Raw genomic sequence first — 19,782 nt, 5'->3', positions numbered from 1 at the left:
GCTTTTTGGAGGTGGGAGGAAGCCGGAGAACCCGGAGAGAACCCACGCAGACACGGGGAGAGCATGCGAACTCCGCACAGAGCGGGACTCGAACCCGGGTCCGCCGTGATGTGAGGCAGCAGCGCTAACCACTGCGCCACCGTGACTCCTGACTGTACAGTTATTAGCCTTTATTCCAATAATAAATGCTTTCATAATGAATTTCCTAGAACAACATTTCAGCAAAGCAACTTTTGCCAATGAAATGAGATTCCACACATGCTCAGGTCCACATTGCACTACACTGATAAAAGGTAGTGTGTACTGTGAGATTTTTAAATCTGTCTGCTATCAGCTCTACACAGCAGTTTATCTCACGGCACTGGGAACTGTAAATTCTGCAAATTTAGCATGAACTCCAGCAAAGTGGAGCTACTTAAATCGTTAAATCCTCCATTAAATTCTTACTGTGAAATATGTGGGCGGCACAGTGGAGCAGTGGGTACACTGTTGCCTTGCAAGAAGGTTCTGGGTTCCAGTCCTCTCTGTGTGGAGTTTGTATGTTCTCTTCGTGTCTGTGTGGGTTCTCTCTAGGTTCTCCGGGTTCCTCCTAACATGTACAACATGCAGCTTAGGTGAGCTGGTCACACCAAACTGTCTGTAGGTGTTGGTGTGTGTGTTCGTGGTTGTTTCTTTTGTGTGGCTTCTTGATGAGCTGGCATCTCATCTAGGGTATACCCTGCCTTTCGCCCATCGCCAGCTGGGATTGGCTCCTGTAGACCCATGACCTGCATGGATGACAAGCTGCTGGAGACAAGATGATTGCAATTGTCTTCATATTCTATTCCATTATTTTCTATTGTATTCTATTCTATTCTACCAGCGGGAACTTGTCGAAATTTCATGATAAAAAAATAATATCAGACTTCATACCAAACATATGAAAAGAAATGTATTGGTATTATAAACCAAGCGCACCCACCGTAGTCAAAAATCAATGTGGTGACATAACAACTTTGTTTTGGCAAATCATGGTCTGACCCAGAACTGGCATTGGCGAGGAACGTGAATGAATGAATGAATAAATGAATGCATGAATGAATAAATGTATCCACTTTATGACTCATAAAGAAAGAAAGAAATGAACAAATACCCAACAGTCAAGCATGTTTATCAATACATCTTTGACGTGGAGCTGTTCTACTTCAGAAAATAGCTGGTTTTAATTCCGTCCATTCCGTGTGTACATGTAGACACGTGTCACACACACTAACGTCACAGCAGTTTTCATTCATAGAAAAAGTTTCGGTTACAGCATCCACACAGCAATGCAGACCCGGCATTTTCAAAAAAATCATTTTGGACAGCGTTTCCATCCCGGATATCTGTGTTGTCATGTGGACAAAAGGCGTAACCACAACAAAATGCCTTGAGCCCGATGCCTTACGCCATATTCACGTGATTCCTTGGGTGCTTGATTGACAGGTAGTGGGTGGAGTTAAAACGTGACAGTGTGAGGTTTTCAAGTGAGCTTATTCAAATACATAGGTTGGGAGATTCTATTCTATTCTATTCTATTCTATTCTATTCTATTCTATTCTATTCTATAATGCAAAATAATTTTAAAAAGCTAATATGAACTTTAAATGTCTGATGAATGTAATATGGGCTTGAAAATAGAGAAATTATGCTAAAAAGCAATTTTTTGAATAAAATTTCTTATTTGGAGCCAAAAAAACATTCATGACATCAATCAACTGGTAGTTTTTTTAAAAAAAAGGCACCGGTAGATTTGATCACCCATTTACAAGAAACTATACAGCACCCATACCTTCACAATCACGCATTTCAGATTTCTGTGTTGCTTTTCTCTACACTAGTCATGTATTAATGTCACAGGGAGCCGCAGAGCATCACTTTGTACCAAGCACTTGTTTCTTCAATTAGATCTCAGCGGGGTGGAGGGATACAATGTCATAGTTGCCCCGGGCACTTTCTGACTCTCTCTCTCTCTCTCTGCTTCTCCACGCAGTAGGAGCGGGTTAACAGGATTAAGGGGACATTTGCATTGGGTTGGGTGAAAATTTGAGTAGAACTCTCTCATGAATGTATTTAGAGAGCTCAACGTATTTAGGTCATATTTGAGTGACTCACATAAATTAACTCACAAATACAAACAAGGAGGACATTAATGACCAAAAACCATGATTAAAACATCAGAAAGATGAGTAGATGATAGATAGATAGATAGATAGATAGATAGATAGATAGATAGATAGATAGATAGATAGATAGATAGATAGATAGATAGATAGATAGATAGATAGATAGATAGATAGATAGATAGATAGATAGATAGATAGATAGATAGATAGATATGTGGGGGGGTGTATCTTGGTCTTGAATATTTATATATCTGAGTGTGGATCGTAAGGGAGTTTATGTCGGCATAATCTTCTTAATGTGACTGAGGGCAGTCGTCTCTGTAGACTCAATAATTGATGACAGCATCTGCTGTGGAATCAATCTACCAAAATGTGGCAAAAGGAACAAGGTAACAGCAATACTCCAATAATATCTTAACTTTAATTGATACAGACCTCCTGTAGATAGCATGTCAAAGTGTTGGGGATTGAATCCAGGACCCCATACATGCAAAACACAATACCACTCAGCTACATCATCTCTTTACTGGACTCTATTGGGATCAGTAAAGTGTTTTTCATTCTTACTTTGAGGGTCAGTTATATGTTAAATGAAAGTAGGGAGACAGTGGAATCGATTTGTTTTGTCTTTCTTAAACTGCATATATGTACAGTATATGCTGTATGTATATGTTGTATCTATCTATCCACACACATACACACCCACACACACCCACACACGCACACCGACAGACACACGCACACACGCACGCACACACGCACGCACGCACACACACACACACACACACACACACACACACACACACAAATTAACTATGACATTTCCATGAATGGGATGGGATGAGTTGTCTTGGGCCACAATAGAATCCATTAAATTTTGACTGAAATGTTCTTTAATATTACAAGCTATGCCCCCTCCCCCCTTCTTCTTTCCCCTCAAAGTATTCTTCTCTCTCAGGGAATGATGTGTGGTGGGAAGTGAAGAGCTTTGGAGTGTAAGGCTTCAAATGATCACTGGAAGGCTTTACATTGTGTATTATGTAATATTTAAAGGCAATCAAGCCCTGAAGGTAAAATAGATGACCTATAGATAAGAGAGGGACATGCTGGGGATCAAACTACAGGACCTTGTAAATGTAGAGCGTACAGAGTTCTATTATTGAGCACTTCATTATGCATTCTTTAATGCACTCTACTTTAAAAGTGAGCAAGATTTCACCTTTCTAAGCAGATAAAAAATCTTTTTTCACCTGTATGATGAAAGGTTGTAATCTTAGAAAGAATTTCCCTTACCTTAAATTACAGATTTTTGTGTGAAAACCTATCTGGAATGTCTGATCTGCAGCTATCATCATTTTTAATAACAAAGAATCAGTCAAAGGATATTAGTGTATGAGCCTCGCAATTGTGAAAGCTCTTGGCAAATATCCTGTTGAAGTTTAAGATAAAGCAGTGGACAACTGAAGAATATGATATCAGAAACCTTACAATTTATATTTTGTGTTATGTTTTATTTATTGTTTGAAAGTGTAATGCAGGCATGGTGAAAGGCTTTGTGTCGTCATAAGATCTGGAGCTCCAACCCAGGACCTCATACTTGTGAAGCTTTCACTTCACGGCTTTACAACGTTCCCTTCTGAAAATGAAGAACTGCGTTTTTGGTTTTGGTTCTGGTTTTTGTAAATATGTAGAACATATACATGTTTGGGAGAAATGATTTTAAGTAATACAGGGGTGGACTCAGCTGACACTTACTAACACATTGCCCACCTAATCAGAATTGATCGAAAATATTTTTTATTTGTGCAGCCACTGGAGAAACAGTATAGAATAGAGCAGTACCATTCCTGGGTTTTGAGTAGATTGGTGGTTAATACCTACCTCTAAAATCAGTCACAATACACATAATCATGTCAAATACACAGAGCTTAATCTGGTTAACCTCTAGGGCTCGCTGTACAGAAAGGGAATTGGACATTTTTCCTAGTTCATGTATGCTGTGCTATTAGCAAAATCTAACAGTTTGAACATCATTCACTTTATTTGTTCAAACATATACCTCTTACATACATCCCACTTGCTGTTGTACTGTATATGTGATACTGCAGTTATCACAGTTATGCCCTACTGCCCCCAAATTGTCCCCTCTCTAAAACATTTCAGCCCCAACTTATTATGCAGTTCACAACTTAAATAATGACACGCCATCTGAGCCAGTGTTATTACACACTCCATGATACTACCACAAGTTTTCTTGCCTATGGTGGTATATAACTGACTTGCTTTACATCCAAACATCTATTTAATGCCCAAGAGGTATGTTGTAAATTGTACATCAGATTCAACCAACGGAGCAGTCTGCCTGCACCAGTAACCATTTTCTACTGAAACATCTGTACATAACCAACCAATGCATAGCAGACAATATCAGCGAACGTCTAGAATACATTCAAACTTAGTAAGTTTTCACGTTATTTGAGAAATATGCTCATGGAATCAAATTATATTGAATACAGATGAATGTTAACATTCTAATGAATGTTTTATGTTCAGTCTGTTTTCAAAATGGTCCTTTGTTTCTCCTCTGATTACATTCGAATAAAGCAACTTGCTTGTTTTGTAAACACTAGGTATGGGATCAACTTCTCATTATATTAGGATTTTGGGCTGCTGGTCCACTTCTCTGTCAGTTTATATTTTTTAATTGAGATTTATTCAAATCTCCAGGCTTACCTGGTCACAGTACATCAATTCAGACCAACTGCATGACTCCCTTCCATGTCCACACTCAAGAAAACAGCAGAATCCATTGTTGGAGGATTAGTGGAAAATATTTTGGGCAGTATGTTAAAATTCTGCCTCAGAAGAGATTGGTATTGAGGTAAATAAGTAGGTGACCAACAATCTGTAACATATCCACCAAGTAGTGAACACTAGAGACTGACCAAATCCTCAACTTGTAATTTGTTTTATTCAGACATTCTGGATGAAATGCTCACTGGGACTGGAAGAGGTTTATGGATGAAAGAGGAGACAGGAGAAACAGTTACAGAAGCCAGAAGGTCTGGGCCCTAGAACTTATGGTTTCTGTAACAATTCTAGGGGGTCACCCCCCACCCAGTCTTAGCATACCTCCCCAGAAAGTTTGAAGCACTTGAGTCTTCAAGGACTAGTGCTTTTGACTATTGATTGATAACCTAATGACTATCCATGTGTTAGGTCCTCAGAGGAGTTTAACTATCTTCACTCACCACTAGTCTGTTAAAACTGAAGAAACCTCTTGGATGAGAGGTGGAGTTTCTTCAAAAGCTAAACAGATGTCCTGTTGCTTCACTCAACCTTCAAGGATTTAATTAAGAAAATTAATGCTGTTAACTAAATTACTGTTTCTTTGTCTGCGAGTGCATGTGGCCCATCTGCTCCCCAGGGCAGAAATCCCCTGCTTTTTGTGACCCCCTTCTTACCCCAACGCACACTTGGACTGACAATTACTGATTAAATGGGAAAACAGAATAAAAACCATGACGTCATGCATTAGATAAACAGCAGTGCACAATTCCAGGACAGAAAAAAAATATTTCTATCCTTCTCATAAAAGTAATTGCTCTGGTATCTTTTTCGGCAACCAAGGACAAGGTCAATGTCCCGTGTGTGTGTGTGTGTGTGTGTGTGTGTGTGTGTGTGTGTGTGTGTGTGTGTGTGTGTGTGTGTGTGTGTGTGTGTGTGTGTGTGTGTGTGTGTGTGTGTGTGTGTGTGCGTGTGTGTGTCTGGCTTGAAGCTGAACACTGAGCCACACAATTACGTTTGCCGGGGGTGGTGGCTGGTCTGTCTGTCTCTATCTCTATCCTTTGTCTGATTTTCTTTTCTGTCATCTTCACCCATAACAATCCCTGCAGCTCAACCAGTCGTCCCCAGGCATTAGTCACAAATGCACTCATTCAAACAAACAAAAAGTTGCAAATAAAGATTGGAAATACATGTACATGCATGCAAGCATGAACATCTTAAAGTTATTTTAACGAATCACTAACCAAAGGAGTGCTAGGTCATGGGTTGCAGCTTCCCTAGAACAGGGTGTGAATATTAATGTGCGGGGACAGATTAGCAGCCGTGGCAATCCCTTTAAAACCATGCTCATCTCTGGTTGGTGCTTCAGATTAATTTATGCCAATCTTTATGAACAATTTATGCAAAGATAGTACTTCAATTTGAACCGGTGTGGGTGGAAGGGTTGGAATGCTTTAATTAATCTGTTTGTCATCTTGTTTTGTAATTCTAACTTTTTATCACTTGCACCACCTTTCCACAGGGGGCAGTGGTGGCATTCAGCTCAAAGATGTTTCATAGCTGTAATATTTTCTGATTAAAACTTCATACTACCTGTGGTTGCTTCATCCCCCAACCCCCTGCAGTTCACACAGTAACAGACCAGACATGGATCTGGATGTTCCCACAGACAATGTTAAATATACTGGTCTCCTAAATGTCATGGATGAAGGTACAAGAGGTTCGTTATGCACCCTCATGTGCATTGGTTGCTACAGGCATCACTGATGAAGACGTTCATTGTTATTCTGAGTGATGTTTAGTCATTCAAAAGTCATTGCCACATGAAGAAGAGACATGCACAGTGTGAGCCTAATCAGGCGCGACTTGAGTCAGAGCAGCACACTTCTTTCCACCATTTGGCTTTTCTTTACTAACACTCCCTTACCTCTGACCCCCAATTCTTCTCCGTCTTTCCCCTCCCCATCTAACAAATCCTTTAATCCAGGCTCCACTGTGACCCCTCCCTTTTGTTCAGGAGTCAGGGTACATGTCTGCACCCCCGCCCTGTGAAATCAGATGGTCAGTATTGCCAACAACACTGCTCGCCTCCTTGGAGATGAAAGAAGTATCCTGCACTTCTTGGCAGCTCCATAATTTATATTGAAATCACAACACAGGCCTGAACTAATTTTGAACTAAGGAGACTGAAAATTGTTGTTTCAGTGGTTGTTTGTCAGAGTTAATTTAAATTACACTCAATATCTCTGAAGACAAATGGTTGGGACAAATTAACAGCACATGGTAGAAAACCTCTCTGAGGATTAGGGCTGTTGTTAAGGCCTGCAGACCACTGACATCACATGCACTGTTTAATCATCTTTACTTTGGACCAGGGGTTGGCAGCCTTAAAAGTTCAAAGAGCCAGATTGGACCAAAAAAACTAAAATCAAACCTATCAAGAGCCACAAAAAAAGCGGCACCTTATATGAAGGCAACACAGGTTGTAAGTTTCTATATTAGCTATATTAGCCCACTGTCAAATTGACTAACTAGGCTACAAATGCATAATGAGATTCATGATTAAATGTTTATTTTCCATGCAGTGCATCCTGGAAAGAATGATGCACCATGTGACTACTCTGTTGTACCATATTTGGTGCTTTAAGTTCAACATCCATTACTACATTAATGTGTTATGTTTTGTTACATTGATGAACTCCTTAAATCTGCTCCCAAATGCAGCTTACATATCAATGATTGCTCTTAAATAATCACTGTTCAGTATGTGATGGTGATGAACGCCTCTGGACTCTTTCAGGAAGGGGAGGTGAGAGAACCTCTCTGTACATCACTGATGAATACAGTCAGCTTGAACTCCAATGACAAAACAGTGTTTCCGCTCCTGGAGACTTTTATTGAGCATGTTTAGATGATGTGTTCTAAAGCTATTAATTCGATCATTTTTTTCTTGCGGCTCATTGGAGTTTACCTACCTGCACAATAGCGCTGTCTGTTCAATATCCATCACATCACACGACTCATCACGTTTAATTGATAATGCTGGAGTTGAATTGATGTCCTTGATTTTTGTAATTGGTGAGGTTATGTGTCCTTTCCTTCACTGTCTGCGGAGAGAAGCATGTCTTCAATTTTCTGTATTATCTGTTTTGTTTACGTTATTGTAATGAATGAATCCTTTGTTTAATCACCATCTATTGGCGATATAGTCAGGGGGACTATGTTTGTTGGAACCACCTTAGCCACAGCGGTAACTCTGGTCAGAGAGCAAGCACCACACAAGGAACAGTTCAGATTTCTGTTATTCAATTAATAACTTGCAGTATTACAAAACTTAACTTTGTGAACAACTTTTTCATACGTTTTCACACGGGAAAACAGCCTCCGTAAATCATATCGGTAACTCGCTCTATCGCTAACTCGCATTAACGCATACATGAAAATGTCGTGTAGGACCCCACGACACATCTGAGCTGTCATAAAAGGTGCCTGACTAAAAATTTTTAAACGTCACAATAACCTCGATAAGGTAACAAAACATAGGGAATTTACAACAATATGTTTTGTTTACAAAGATTTTTTAGCTATGAGTAGAATATCTGTCTATTTTTTATTTTTAGAATTCTTTTTGTATTTTGTGATTAATCTCCAGGGAGCCGCAAGGGAGGCGCTAAAGAGCCGCATGTGGCTCCGGGGCCGCGGGTTGCGGACACCCGCTTTAGACTCTCTACTCCGTAACTGTGATGTCAGATAATTGATGGGGATAAAGGAAAGCACACTGGGCGAGTTAAAAACAGCAGACATCATTACTAGACAAACACACATGCCATTGGTGAGTATGTTGACAGGCATCAAAATCAATCATCTATATTTGTGATTTGTAAAATAGACTGCTTTTCCTGTCATTTCCTAATGATTTAAGCACATTTTAAGACATTTTCAACAAATAATTAGAAGAAGGCATTAGTACCAGATATTTCATCCATTTGACATAATGCAATATTCTTCTTGTGAATAATAATAATATAGTATATCCAGTTTCCATTAAAGCGTCCCATTTAATCGAAGTTTAAATTAAGCGCAAAATCCGTTGAATCTGTTTGTTCCGTTCCTGTCTGATTACTCGTCTGAAAAGTGTGAAAAAAAAAAAAGTCGCACCTGTTGTGACATCATCCTTCTACCTGTGTATTCTCTAGCGCTGCTGTTTCCGGAAGGCGGGGCGTGAGACGGTCGGCTGGCGGTAGTCCCTTCACCAGCTCTGGAGCTTCAGCAGCAGATCCTCAAATCATTCCCGGGAAGCGTCGCCCGTGTGTCCGTGCAGGCGCTCCAGCTCATGCAACTGAGAACGCGCTTTGATTTTTGTTGTAAATGTGCTTCCATGTATTTAATGTCTCAAACAGTTTAATTTTAACTGAGCGAGCGGAGGTTTATTGCAGCAGCAGGACAGGTTCGGCGACACTGGACAGAGCGGCACCTAGACCCTCCACAACGCGCGTTATTCCGATACGAGAGGACGGCGCTTTGGATTACTTTGACACAGTTTGTCACACTGTTTACCACAATATTTTATTTTCCAGCTCTCAGCGTGTCCCTTTTTTTTTATTAGTATCGGAACCCTCTGCTTGCGCTGAGCGGATACAGGCACTTGTGTGCGCTTTAGGCAGGATACATACAGGAGGAGTGGATTTTAACAGATTATCATAATAGAATATTGACAAAAGCGTTTATATTATTTATATAGAAGTATCCACAATTTTTTTTTATCATCCACTTGGATCGAGCCTTGCGTGTTTTTTGAACTCAGACCCGTGACGCACGGGACGGGATGCATCTCAGCTGAAACCTCGACTTGTATTAAGATCAGATTCGACGGACCTTCGCCCTCCTTCTGGGATCGGTGCAGGAGCCGGATCATGATTAGACCTGGCTGTGCAATGTTGATCCTGCAGCTGGTGCTGTGTCTGTTCTTCAGAGCCTCCTGGGCAGCGACTCTGGGCGGGATGGAAGGTGAGTGAAACCTCAACAAAAAACCCCACGAGGGAAATGTTAGAGGTGAAGCTGCAGTAAGGTTTTGTTGGACAGACACTCACGCACACCACACATTCTGGCTGATGATGAGAATAACGATGACAGCCATCCAAGCCATCTGCGTAAATCTGGAGCAGCATCTGCAACTTCACCCTAGTTTGCATTGTTGCTTCCTGTGACAATGAACGGAGCACACACGGTGTTTTCAAAATGTTGTTTGATGAGGATGTCACTGGGCGTGTCATCCATTTGACCAAAGTTAAACCTTTATTTGCGAGCCCTGTCAACGTTTGTTAGAGTGCGCTTTACTCGGGGCGCGGTGCCAATGGGCTGCCTTTGCCATATTGCGCCGTGATAAATGATGATCCTGGCGACGCTTGCAGGTCTCCAACTTGTTCTAGACTGAAATTTGGTTAATCGAGACAGTCTGAAAGGAGCATTTCAGTCAAACGCACCTGTCGCTTGAATATGTGAAGTGTTTGATGCATGTTGGGAATTTGTTTTTTATAATTTCCTCTCATCCAAAGGAGGCAGAGGTCAGGATCAGTGCCTCAGTGATATGGCAGTGAGTCAGCATCTCTTGCTCAGGGACACTTCAGCAGAGTGGATGAAGAGGCTAGAATGAGTTCAATTTGTGAATCTTCAGGACGTGGCCAAAATATCTTGAAAGTCGATTGTTCGTCTCACATTCACAACCATAACCAAAAATGTTGAGTGGGGAAATACTGAATGGTGAAAGAAAGTCAGATGTATTGAGATGGCAACAAGAGTGATTAAACGCCCAGCTCTCTAACAAGCTCCTCCTTTGTGCGATTGACTTGGACCGTTAGGGTCAGCTGCACAGGCAGGAAACGAAAAGCATAAAATGAACACTGACATCCGTCATAATGAAATAAGAAGCGTGTCGGGCTGCAGTCATACAGATCTAATCCATGACTAGTTAAAGAGTGGATTACTCTGAGTTTGTCTGCATTTTGCCATTTGTACATAGTTTGAGTATCATCTCCTTGGTCAAGGGGACTAACCCTCCATTTCTCATTTCCATTATATTTGTACCCAAATGGTTTTCTTCTTTCATTGGATTTCAATATCTATTATCTATTCATGTGCTCTGGGCCCTCCCCCCAGCCACCACCACCACAACCACTACCATCTGATGGTGTTTACACCCAGATCCAGAGATGAGGAAAGGATTTGAAGGTTGTTTAACCATTCCCATAGTTAGCACTTCAGTCACCTGACTGTTTCTGTGGGCTTTGCGCCTCTGCAGTGTCTTCAGCAGTTATTACCTTTTTACTTGTCCAGTCTGGAAACTGCCATGCACCAAATTTCTTCCAATTACTTATTGTTGTTCCAGAGTGTAGTATCTATTAACCAGTCTTGGTGTGTTATGCAGTTGTGGACCCGCTAGAATCACATTAAATGCAGTTGGACTTAATCCCAACGCAATGCAAAGAAACAGAGAAGGGTGCATCCAAACACCCATAGCTTGAATTTTGTGCTGCACTATTGTCTTTTGTGCGCCTGTTGTGCCGATGAGGGCATGCATGACTTGATTTAAGAGGCACCAAAATTTCTTCCTTACAAATGTAAAAGTAGTTTGGTTAGTTTGTAAGTGCTGTAATTGAGTGACAATCTGCATGGAGGATGCTGAGGCGGCTGAACTCTTCTTTCAGTTCCGGTTTGGTATCATTTCAGGAAAGCAGGTTAAAAGGGTACTTCCTGCCTTGTTAGCGTTAACAGGGGCTCTGGTACCTTTACCTTTCAATTTTTCCATTCAATATAACTTCTGCTATGATTTTTGTCTCACTAACCCTGTATTGTTTCTGTATCTTTTTATTATTTAAAGTTAGTCAGTCTGTTTTGCATCATAACTATGTTGTTTCTTATTGCCTCATGGTTGTTTGATACATCTGCATGTAATATATAATATATTCACTGCTTGGGTAGCATATTAGGTTTATGTGAGATTGTTCCAACTATCTGGTTAAGTGTTTTGTGTGAAGTCATAAAACCACTCTGCTGAAATTATTTCCAGCATAATGAGGCGTGTGGGATTTCTATTTAAATAAATCACAAATTCATACATTCAGTTTGTCATAATTGAGCTTTTACTGACAATTTATCATTTGGCTCCTCAAATTCACAAGGAAGACATTTTTATTGTTGCGTTTTAGTCAAGAAATCGCTTAATTTGGAGTTTAAAATATGCTATAACTTGTAATAATTACTTAAATATCCCTATAAATGAATGATTTACATTGAGCTTAAGAGCAGCACAGACCAATTTAATCAGGCTGGTTACCTGGAAACTATGCAGGTATATAAGTGTTGTGAGGCCACCCAGAGTCCAGCTTTTGTACCACCTGCTTGGCTGGGAGATCGGTTTCCCTCTCTTCTCACCAAAACTGTACTTTATCTTTGTTTGTAGTCAACAGGAGCTTAACAGACATTCTATTCAAACATTTCTCTCTCCAGTAGCTTTCAGTGAGTTTTCAGCTTTACTGCCAACATTTGGCTTGCGGTGGGCTCTCTCTGTCTCTGTCTCTCTCTGTCTCTCTCTCTGTCTCTCTCTCTCTCTCTCTCTCTCTCTCTCTCTCTCTCTCTCTCTGTGTGGTGTGTGTGTGTGTGTGTGTGTGTGTGTGTGTGTGTGTGTGTGTGTGTGGGGGGGGTTGGGGGGGGGTTGTGTGAGGATGGATGGGAGTTCCTTATAACAAAGACTAATCAAAGCAGTATGGAAAATACAGTTAGCATCTTGATTTCCCATAATACTGTTGGGTGGTGGTGGGTGGGGCTCTGTGTTCTTTTTTGGCTTTCTGTGAAGTTTTGCTTACCGGGTAAAACAGTAGTTTCACCACTCTGTGACATTAGCAGGGTAAGAACGAAGCAACCTCCTCTGATGGTTAATGATGACTGTGAAAAGTGTCATCGCTGCCAATGATGTTGGCAGTCAAGCCGATAAGAGTTATACGCACAGTTGAATTTTGTTGGTTGCACCCCAACTGGTTTGGTGTTTAGAAAAAATTACTGTCTTGGAAACGGGCTTTTATATTTGATATTCATCATTTCTTCTCACGCCAGTCATCGTCACCAGGTATGGACAGTCTTAAAGGTAAAAATTCTTAGAGGTAAAAACTCATGAAAGAAGAGATCTCGAAACCAAGTGTTGATTAGGATATTGTTTAGCTCAGAAACCTAAAACACCTTGTTTTAGTATCAGGGTTTTAAGCGGATTACTGCCTGAACAAGAACCACATTGTTCAATTTGTAATGATAGATCAATGCTCTCATTCTTTTCCTGGTGGTGGGTTGGTCCACATCAACACAAATGTGATGTATGGTGTAGCCTTTTGGCATTAAAGACGCTCCATTTAATGATGTGTGGCTTCTATCCTGTCAGCAAGAGATATGATTAAAGACAATCTTCAGTCAAATCAGTACGTGTCACAGAAACATCTTTTCCTTTAGGCCAGGAAGAGCGTTAACTGGCTGTGCCCGTGAGAACATACATGGGCTACATTAGATTATACGTTTGGGATGAAGTTGCGTTATTGTCTCCCACCAGGGATATGAGGTGGTTTTCTAAAGACAGAAGTCGTTCTCCTGTTTTGCCCCTGCATTCCATGCCCTGTTTGTCTTCTCGAGTCTTTCCTCGCCCTCAGTGCTCCTATTCTTGTGGCTGATGGGGCCTGGTGGAGTTGAGTGGTACCATCCATGGGAATGAAAAGAGCTGGAAATGCTCTCAGTGCTTCATTGTCCGATAGCTCTTTACTAATCTTAGCTTAAGTGCATGACGGAAAGCTGTTGCACATCTATTTATGTCTCTCTTTGGCCTGATCAGAAGAAGTGTTTTTTTCCGTTGTGAGCATATTCCTTTTTTATTTCTCTTTCTCTAGATTTGTTTCTTTTATTCTTTTTCTGTGGCCCTAGGTGCAGATACACAGAATCACAGCAGCAAGTCTTAAAGTAATTTTCATTTTTCACGTGACACAGCCTCTCCTAGGGCACTCACCTGAAGTTGTGCATCCTTAGCGCCTTCTAATGCAAGAATCTTAATAAAATCTTGAAGAGGAGGGAGCACAATGAATGACTGAATGAAAGAAGGATGAGAGGAGTGCATTTTCAGCTGTACCAGCAAAGTTCATGAGCTTCTCAAACGTCTTTCCTAATAATGGTCTGTCTATGAAGCCCACGGTTCGTCTGACTCTGACAATGGCATCAGCAGGATCTACGTACATACTTGTCCATGTGCTCCATTACATTGTTTGTGAATGCTTAGCCCACACAGGCACTCCTGTGACTGGAACTTGTCAGAATAAAGGTCAACTCGAGTCAGATGCCAGAGGTCACACATTCACACAAATAGTCGACGTAAGCAGATTCCCATTGTCACAGTCCCTGGAGAATTCCATGATTGGGATTCTTGAAGGCTTAATCAGAAGTCTGCATCTCTTCTTGCAATATCTGTATTTCCACTCACTTTAACCGTTATAAGCAGTTTTACCTCTTGCAGTTCCGCAACATGTAGGCAAATTATTGTGTATGAAAATATCTCTGCATCCTTTACTTTTCCACTGCAGTCCCTTATTCGTAAAAATTCTTATGAAGCATGCTCTGCAGTGATATGACCAACTTGTTTAAGGGTTTTGCAGCGAGTGCATTGGTGTGCATGCTTGTGGTTCAGTCTCTCATTGTGCATTACCTACAGAAGGCCTCAGAAGACAAGATTAAGGTTCATAGTTCAATCATATATCATAAACTCATTGGAATTCATTCATGCTTCTTGGTCTAATCTCATCCCTCCTCAACCCCCTGTTGCGTAAAAATCCCATCTGAGAGAAGCAGGTTGGAACCAATTGTAATGCAGAGAGAACTGCGTTCAGGTTCAAAGCACATAAGGTACATTTAAGCTGAAGAGTTTCACTTTTCTTCTCTGGGCTCTATTTAATTTCAAGTTAAAATGAAACTTTCTTAGTATTCTAATTTCACATGGACAATCCCAGAGGCTTTATGGAATTCAAAACTTTGCGTGATGAAACCTGGAATGAGTTTGACAACAGTTTCCTGTCTGAGAGGCTATTCTACTCAATATTTCTGACTGATGTCAGACCATTGTACATCATTTCAGTCAGTATCGATTCTATTGTTAATCAACTGAAGGTGAAGTCAAGGAGAAGTTGAAGGGACAGAGACAAGATACTGACCTGTCACTGCTTATGAAACGTTGTGGGATTTGATGCAGAGCAGAAATGACTAAAGAATGATGGATAGTAAACGGAAAAGAAAAGAAGAAATAGTGAAGGTGACTTTGTGAATAGTGGGTAATGAGACTGGAGCTAGCACAATTCATTAATGAGTGTAATAAATTAATCAGTCAACTCAAGTTTATATGGATAGCCCAAATTCACAAATGCCATTTTTGCCTCTTAAGGCCTTACAATCGGTAAAGAGTAACACCCTCTACCCTTAGACCAGGGGTGTCAAATTAATTTTCACTGAGGGCCACATCAGCATAATGGCTGTCCTCAAAGTGCAAGATGTAACTTATAAATGTACCTAAATGTAACTCAATGTAATATAACTAAATGTAACTACTCCTTAATGTTAAATAACTCTTATAAACTGTCTTATAAACTCTTAATAACTTTATTACTTATTCAAGTTCCAAACATCACAGTTACACAGAAAAAATATGTATCTCTGTTATAACATAAATCCTTTAAATTTGTCAGGTTATTAAACCCACAGAACTCAAAAATAACATCAAACACAAGTTAGTACATGACAGGTTCACAACCTGTTTCGTCAAAATTAAAATTAGCTTAATTACTGCATTGTGGGAAACATAGTTGTAGTTCAAAGCACACTTTTGACCTATTTATCTGTAGACACTCTGACCTTTTATGCTCTTGCGGGCCACGTAAAATTATTGACGGACCACATTTGGCCCCCATGCCTGAGACCCTCGAACCGCATTGGGGAAAAACTCCATTAAAAACCCAATACAAGGAACAAAACTGGGGAGACCCCTGGGAGGATAGCAGATGAGGGAATCCCCTCCTGGGTAAATTCACAGCAGATGTGACAAGTACAGAACACAACACTCAGGTCTATGTCATGATGCTTGAGTTCTGGAGGAGGAGAGCAAAATCTATCTTGTCTAGGACAAATCCAGACAGAGAGGAGGGGATGGACGTTGTGCCTTTAAGACAAGGTCAGAGGTCTCCAAGGTCACCTTGTTCAAACTGAGCTCAGTGACGGTTCCACTTAACAGTCAGGAGGAGATGATGGCTCTCTAATCACACTGATTGGACGTGTGGAACCAACAAAAGTCACCGATCGATGGACCGACAATCTGACTTTGTGTCCTTGTGCTGGGATGATCACACCATCGGGCCACATTAGATCCATTCTCAACGCGTCCACTGAACACTACAGTGGTGTAACGCTGCTCACGTGTGTGTTTTAAAAGCATGGCAATGATCTGCAACGAAAGGAGACATGGTTTATAACCAAGCAGCCTGAGGACCCAGTGGGGTGGGTTTACACAGTGGGGTGGGTTTACCCAGATGGGTGGTTTACCTATGCTTTGAAAAGCTTTCTGAGGGTTTTCTTTGTTCATCTTCATTAGTTAGCTGCTAACTACTATTCGCTGCTCTTTAAAATATTCAGTCAAGTGCTTCATAATTATTATGTTGTGAAAATGTCGTTTCTCTATCTTGTCACTATGTCACGTGTTTAGATGCCGCATTCTACCACCCCTACCACCTCAACTGCCTTTACAGTGGTGGGACAACAATGACCTTCATGTCATTTATATAGAATAAAGACGTTACAGTCCTGCCTTCAGCTGGATGAGTAACAGGGGCTTGTGTGTTCAGGTCCATCAAAGGAAAGTCTGGAATGTGAAGGCATGCTCAGTCTATCTGTGGAGCTTTATATCATCTTGTTTAATAAAAGATGATATTTGTAATATGCAAAAGAAGAAATTCAGGATATGATGTGACTTCTAGTTACAGGCACTTCCAAATCTAGTTCTTTTTAATGTGTGTATTCCTCCTTACACAGGACCTGTGTCAGCATCAATGTGACACAAGTGAAGTCGGGGAAACACATACACACACACACAAACACACCCACATACACACAGAAAAACAAATGTAAACAAACACGCACACACAGAGATCAAGTTTTCCCTCTCATCTCGTGAGTTGAATATTATACTTCCTTTGGCTCATTGTTCCCAGACAAAAGCACACATCTCTCCACATTGTGGTGAGATGTGTGAGAGACGGTCATTTATTCTCGGCAGCCTCAGTACAATACTGCTACATCAACACATATCTTGTTGTGTCATTGTGTCAGGAGAGGTTGCTTAAAGGCTTCATTTTGTGGTCAAACAAGCCACTCCAGCTCTGCACTTGCAGTGGTGAGCAGTCGGCTTATTCCACATGGGTGTCTGTTTGGATTTTTTTTTTCTCCCTAACTGACAGTTCTAAACTGGAAAAAGTCACTGTACTGACGAGAGGTCTTGAAAATGTACTTTCTTAAAATATAACCTTCAAATCACAGGTATTTATTTATATATTAAATTATAAGTACAGTCAGTCAAAGGTAGATACTGTAAATAATAAAGTCTAATGCTCCAATAACTAGATATGTTGTGCTGCTATCATGTGGACACATGAAGAGATGTGATTGGTCACTGGGGCTGCAGTAGAAGGACCGATTGAATTGGAATACGAGAACAAACAGATTCCCCCTCGGCTTACCTTGAATTCCACAAGCTCCACACTCTGACCTCCTGCTAAAAAACAACAGAGTGTGTTTACTAACCAATATTACAAATACAAAGAGAAAATAAATTGTGTAAATTAAGTTTTTGCCTTTGGTTTATCAAAGAAGATCAGGCCTGATCATGTGTTTTATGTCATTGTCAACCTTAGTGCTGACACACACACAGGTGCATGCAGTAGTTTTGAACAGGACCAGATGGACAGAATGGCTAATTTCCCTGAATTCTGAGATCCGGAAAACTAGAGGGTTTGTGAATTCTTGTTTGAGAAAAAAAACAATGATGTGATTAAAATTTGGCCTCTTTGACTGCAAAAGGGCAATTTTTTCCAAAATTCAAATTCTAGATTTGTTATGTATTTCATCTGTGTGGTTAAATGTTCTTATTCATGAATCTAACACTTTTTAATTAAGTGACCCCAAATTAAGTGATCATACTGCACAAAGATAGTCAGTTTAATGTTCCATAATGCATGGAAAGCAAAAGTTAGCTTTGTTTATTCATTCATTTTCCTACCTGCTTCATCCACTTGGTGCGGGTCACGGGAGCTGGCATAGGGCGTGATGCGCTGCAACCTCCGAACGCAACGCCGGTGCACCGCGGAGCTACACAGAGATATAGAAACACACACACACACTCACTCCCACGGGCAATTTTGAACGGCCAAGTGCATGTTTTTGGAGGTGGGAGGAAGCAGGAGAACAGGGAGAGAACCCACTCAGACACGGGGAGAACGTGCAAAGTCCGCACAGAGGGGAACCGAACCTGGACCCGCCTTGTTGTGCGGCGACAGCACTACCCACTGCGCCAGCTTTGTTTATATATTACTTAAATAATTGTTAGAAATTATTTTTTTCCACTCTCCTTATGCTTATAACTGTCTAATTAGCTACATTAGGGGAGAGTAAATATATGGGAGACCTGGATAATTATACAGTCAGGCACCTGAACGTTCACCTGTCATCAAACCTGAACCATCTGGTTCTACTGGCCTACTGTAAACACGGCACATGTTGGTCCAACCGGTTTGCCGAGAGGTAGAACAGAAAGGCAAACTAGAAGCTGTCAGGCAGAGCAAGATACCTCACTGGCTATGATGAAGATAACACACATAGTGACTCCCCTCTGAACCACGGGTTAAAGAACACCATCGTAGTCTCCAGAGGCTGAAATGCAGGTTTTCTGTATTAATAAAAATGTTAAAGTGATAAGGTTGTCTGAGGCTACGCCCTGTTCTGTTATATTGACCGTTTTTTTATGTGGTGTGAGTAAGTTTTTGTCGGTGTAACGCTGGGAAACTTAATAGCAGGAAGTAGGCTGGGGCAAAGCACAAAGGAAAAAACTGTCAGCAGCCCTCCTGCTTGCACAAATACAAACGCTCATGTGTGCAGACATTTACACATACTTCCCACGCATACAGATGTGCATGGACACCACACACACACACACACACACACACACACACACACTTTTACTTCCTGGTCTTTTTCCTGCTGTATTTGGCAGCGTACTGGTGTGATGTGTGTACTGTTGCCTCACACCAAGAAGGTTTTGGATTCAAATCCTGACCTGAGGCTTTCCTTTGTGAACTTTGCATGTTCTCGCAGTCTTTGCATTGATTCCCTCTGGCTCTAGTGTCCTCACAGACCATGCATCAATCCATTTTGTGTAGCGGGCCATCCTGTACAGCAACGTGGAGGGCCAGGAGCCTTTCCCATGCTTAACAGGAGGTACTAAGGGACCGCTAACATACCAAAATCGTAGAAAGTTGAACTGGACACACTTTGTTGTATGCAAGTGAAATTGTGAGCATAAGTGGGTATTTGTGTCTCTATGTGTTGGTGAACTGCTGAACTCTCCAGGGTGTAGCCCTTGCTCTTGCTCAATGTCAGCTAGGATTGGCTCCCAACCATGCAAATTATAATAAGTTATAGAAAATAAATGCACAAAACATTTTTTGAAATGTACGTTATCAAGTGCTGGATCTGTAGAGTATGTCTTGATGCACAGACCCCTCCTGTCTCTCTC

The 19,782-nt window shown here is 41.0% G+C and overlaps 1 protein-coding gene across 1 annotated transcript in view; it reads left to right on the top strand.

The window, feature by feature from the left end:
• The first annotated feature begins 9,705 nt into the window (after window positions 1-9,705).
• Window positions 9,706-19,782, top strand: part of sema4f (sema domain, immunoglobulin domain (Ig), transmembrane domain (TM) and short cytoplasmic domain, (semaphorin) 4F) — a 56,452-nt gene continuing 46,375 nt past the window's right edge. Inside the window, exon 1 of the mRNA XM_068307936.1 lies at window positions 9,706-9,938. Coding sequence (XP_068164037.1) covers window positions 9,845-9,938 — 94 coding nt within the window. The 5' untranslated portion in view covers window positions 9,706-9,844. The remainder of the gene's footprint in view (window positions 9,939-19,782) is intronic.

This window comes from Antennarius striatus, chromosome 23 (assembly GCF_040054535.1).
Source record: "Antennarius striatus isolate MH-2024 chromosome 23, ASM4005453v1, whole genome shotgun sequence".
In the NCBI taxonomy this organism is placed as follows: Eukaryota; Metazoa; Chordata; class Actinopteri; order Lophiiformes; family Antennariidae; genus Antennarius; species Antennarius striatus.
This window is presented reverse-complemented; position numbering and strand designations above follow the sequence as displayed.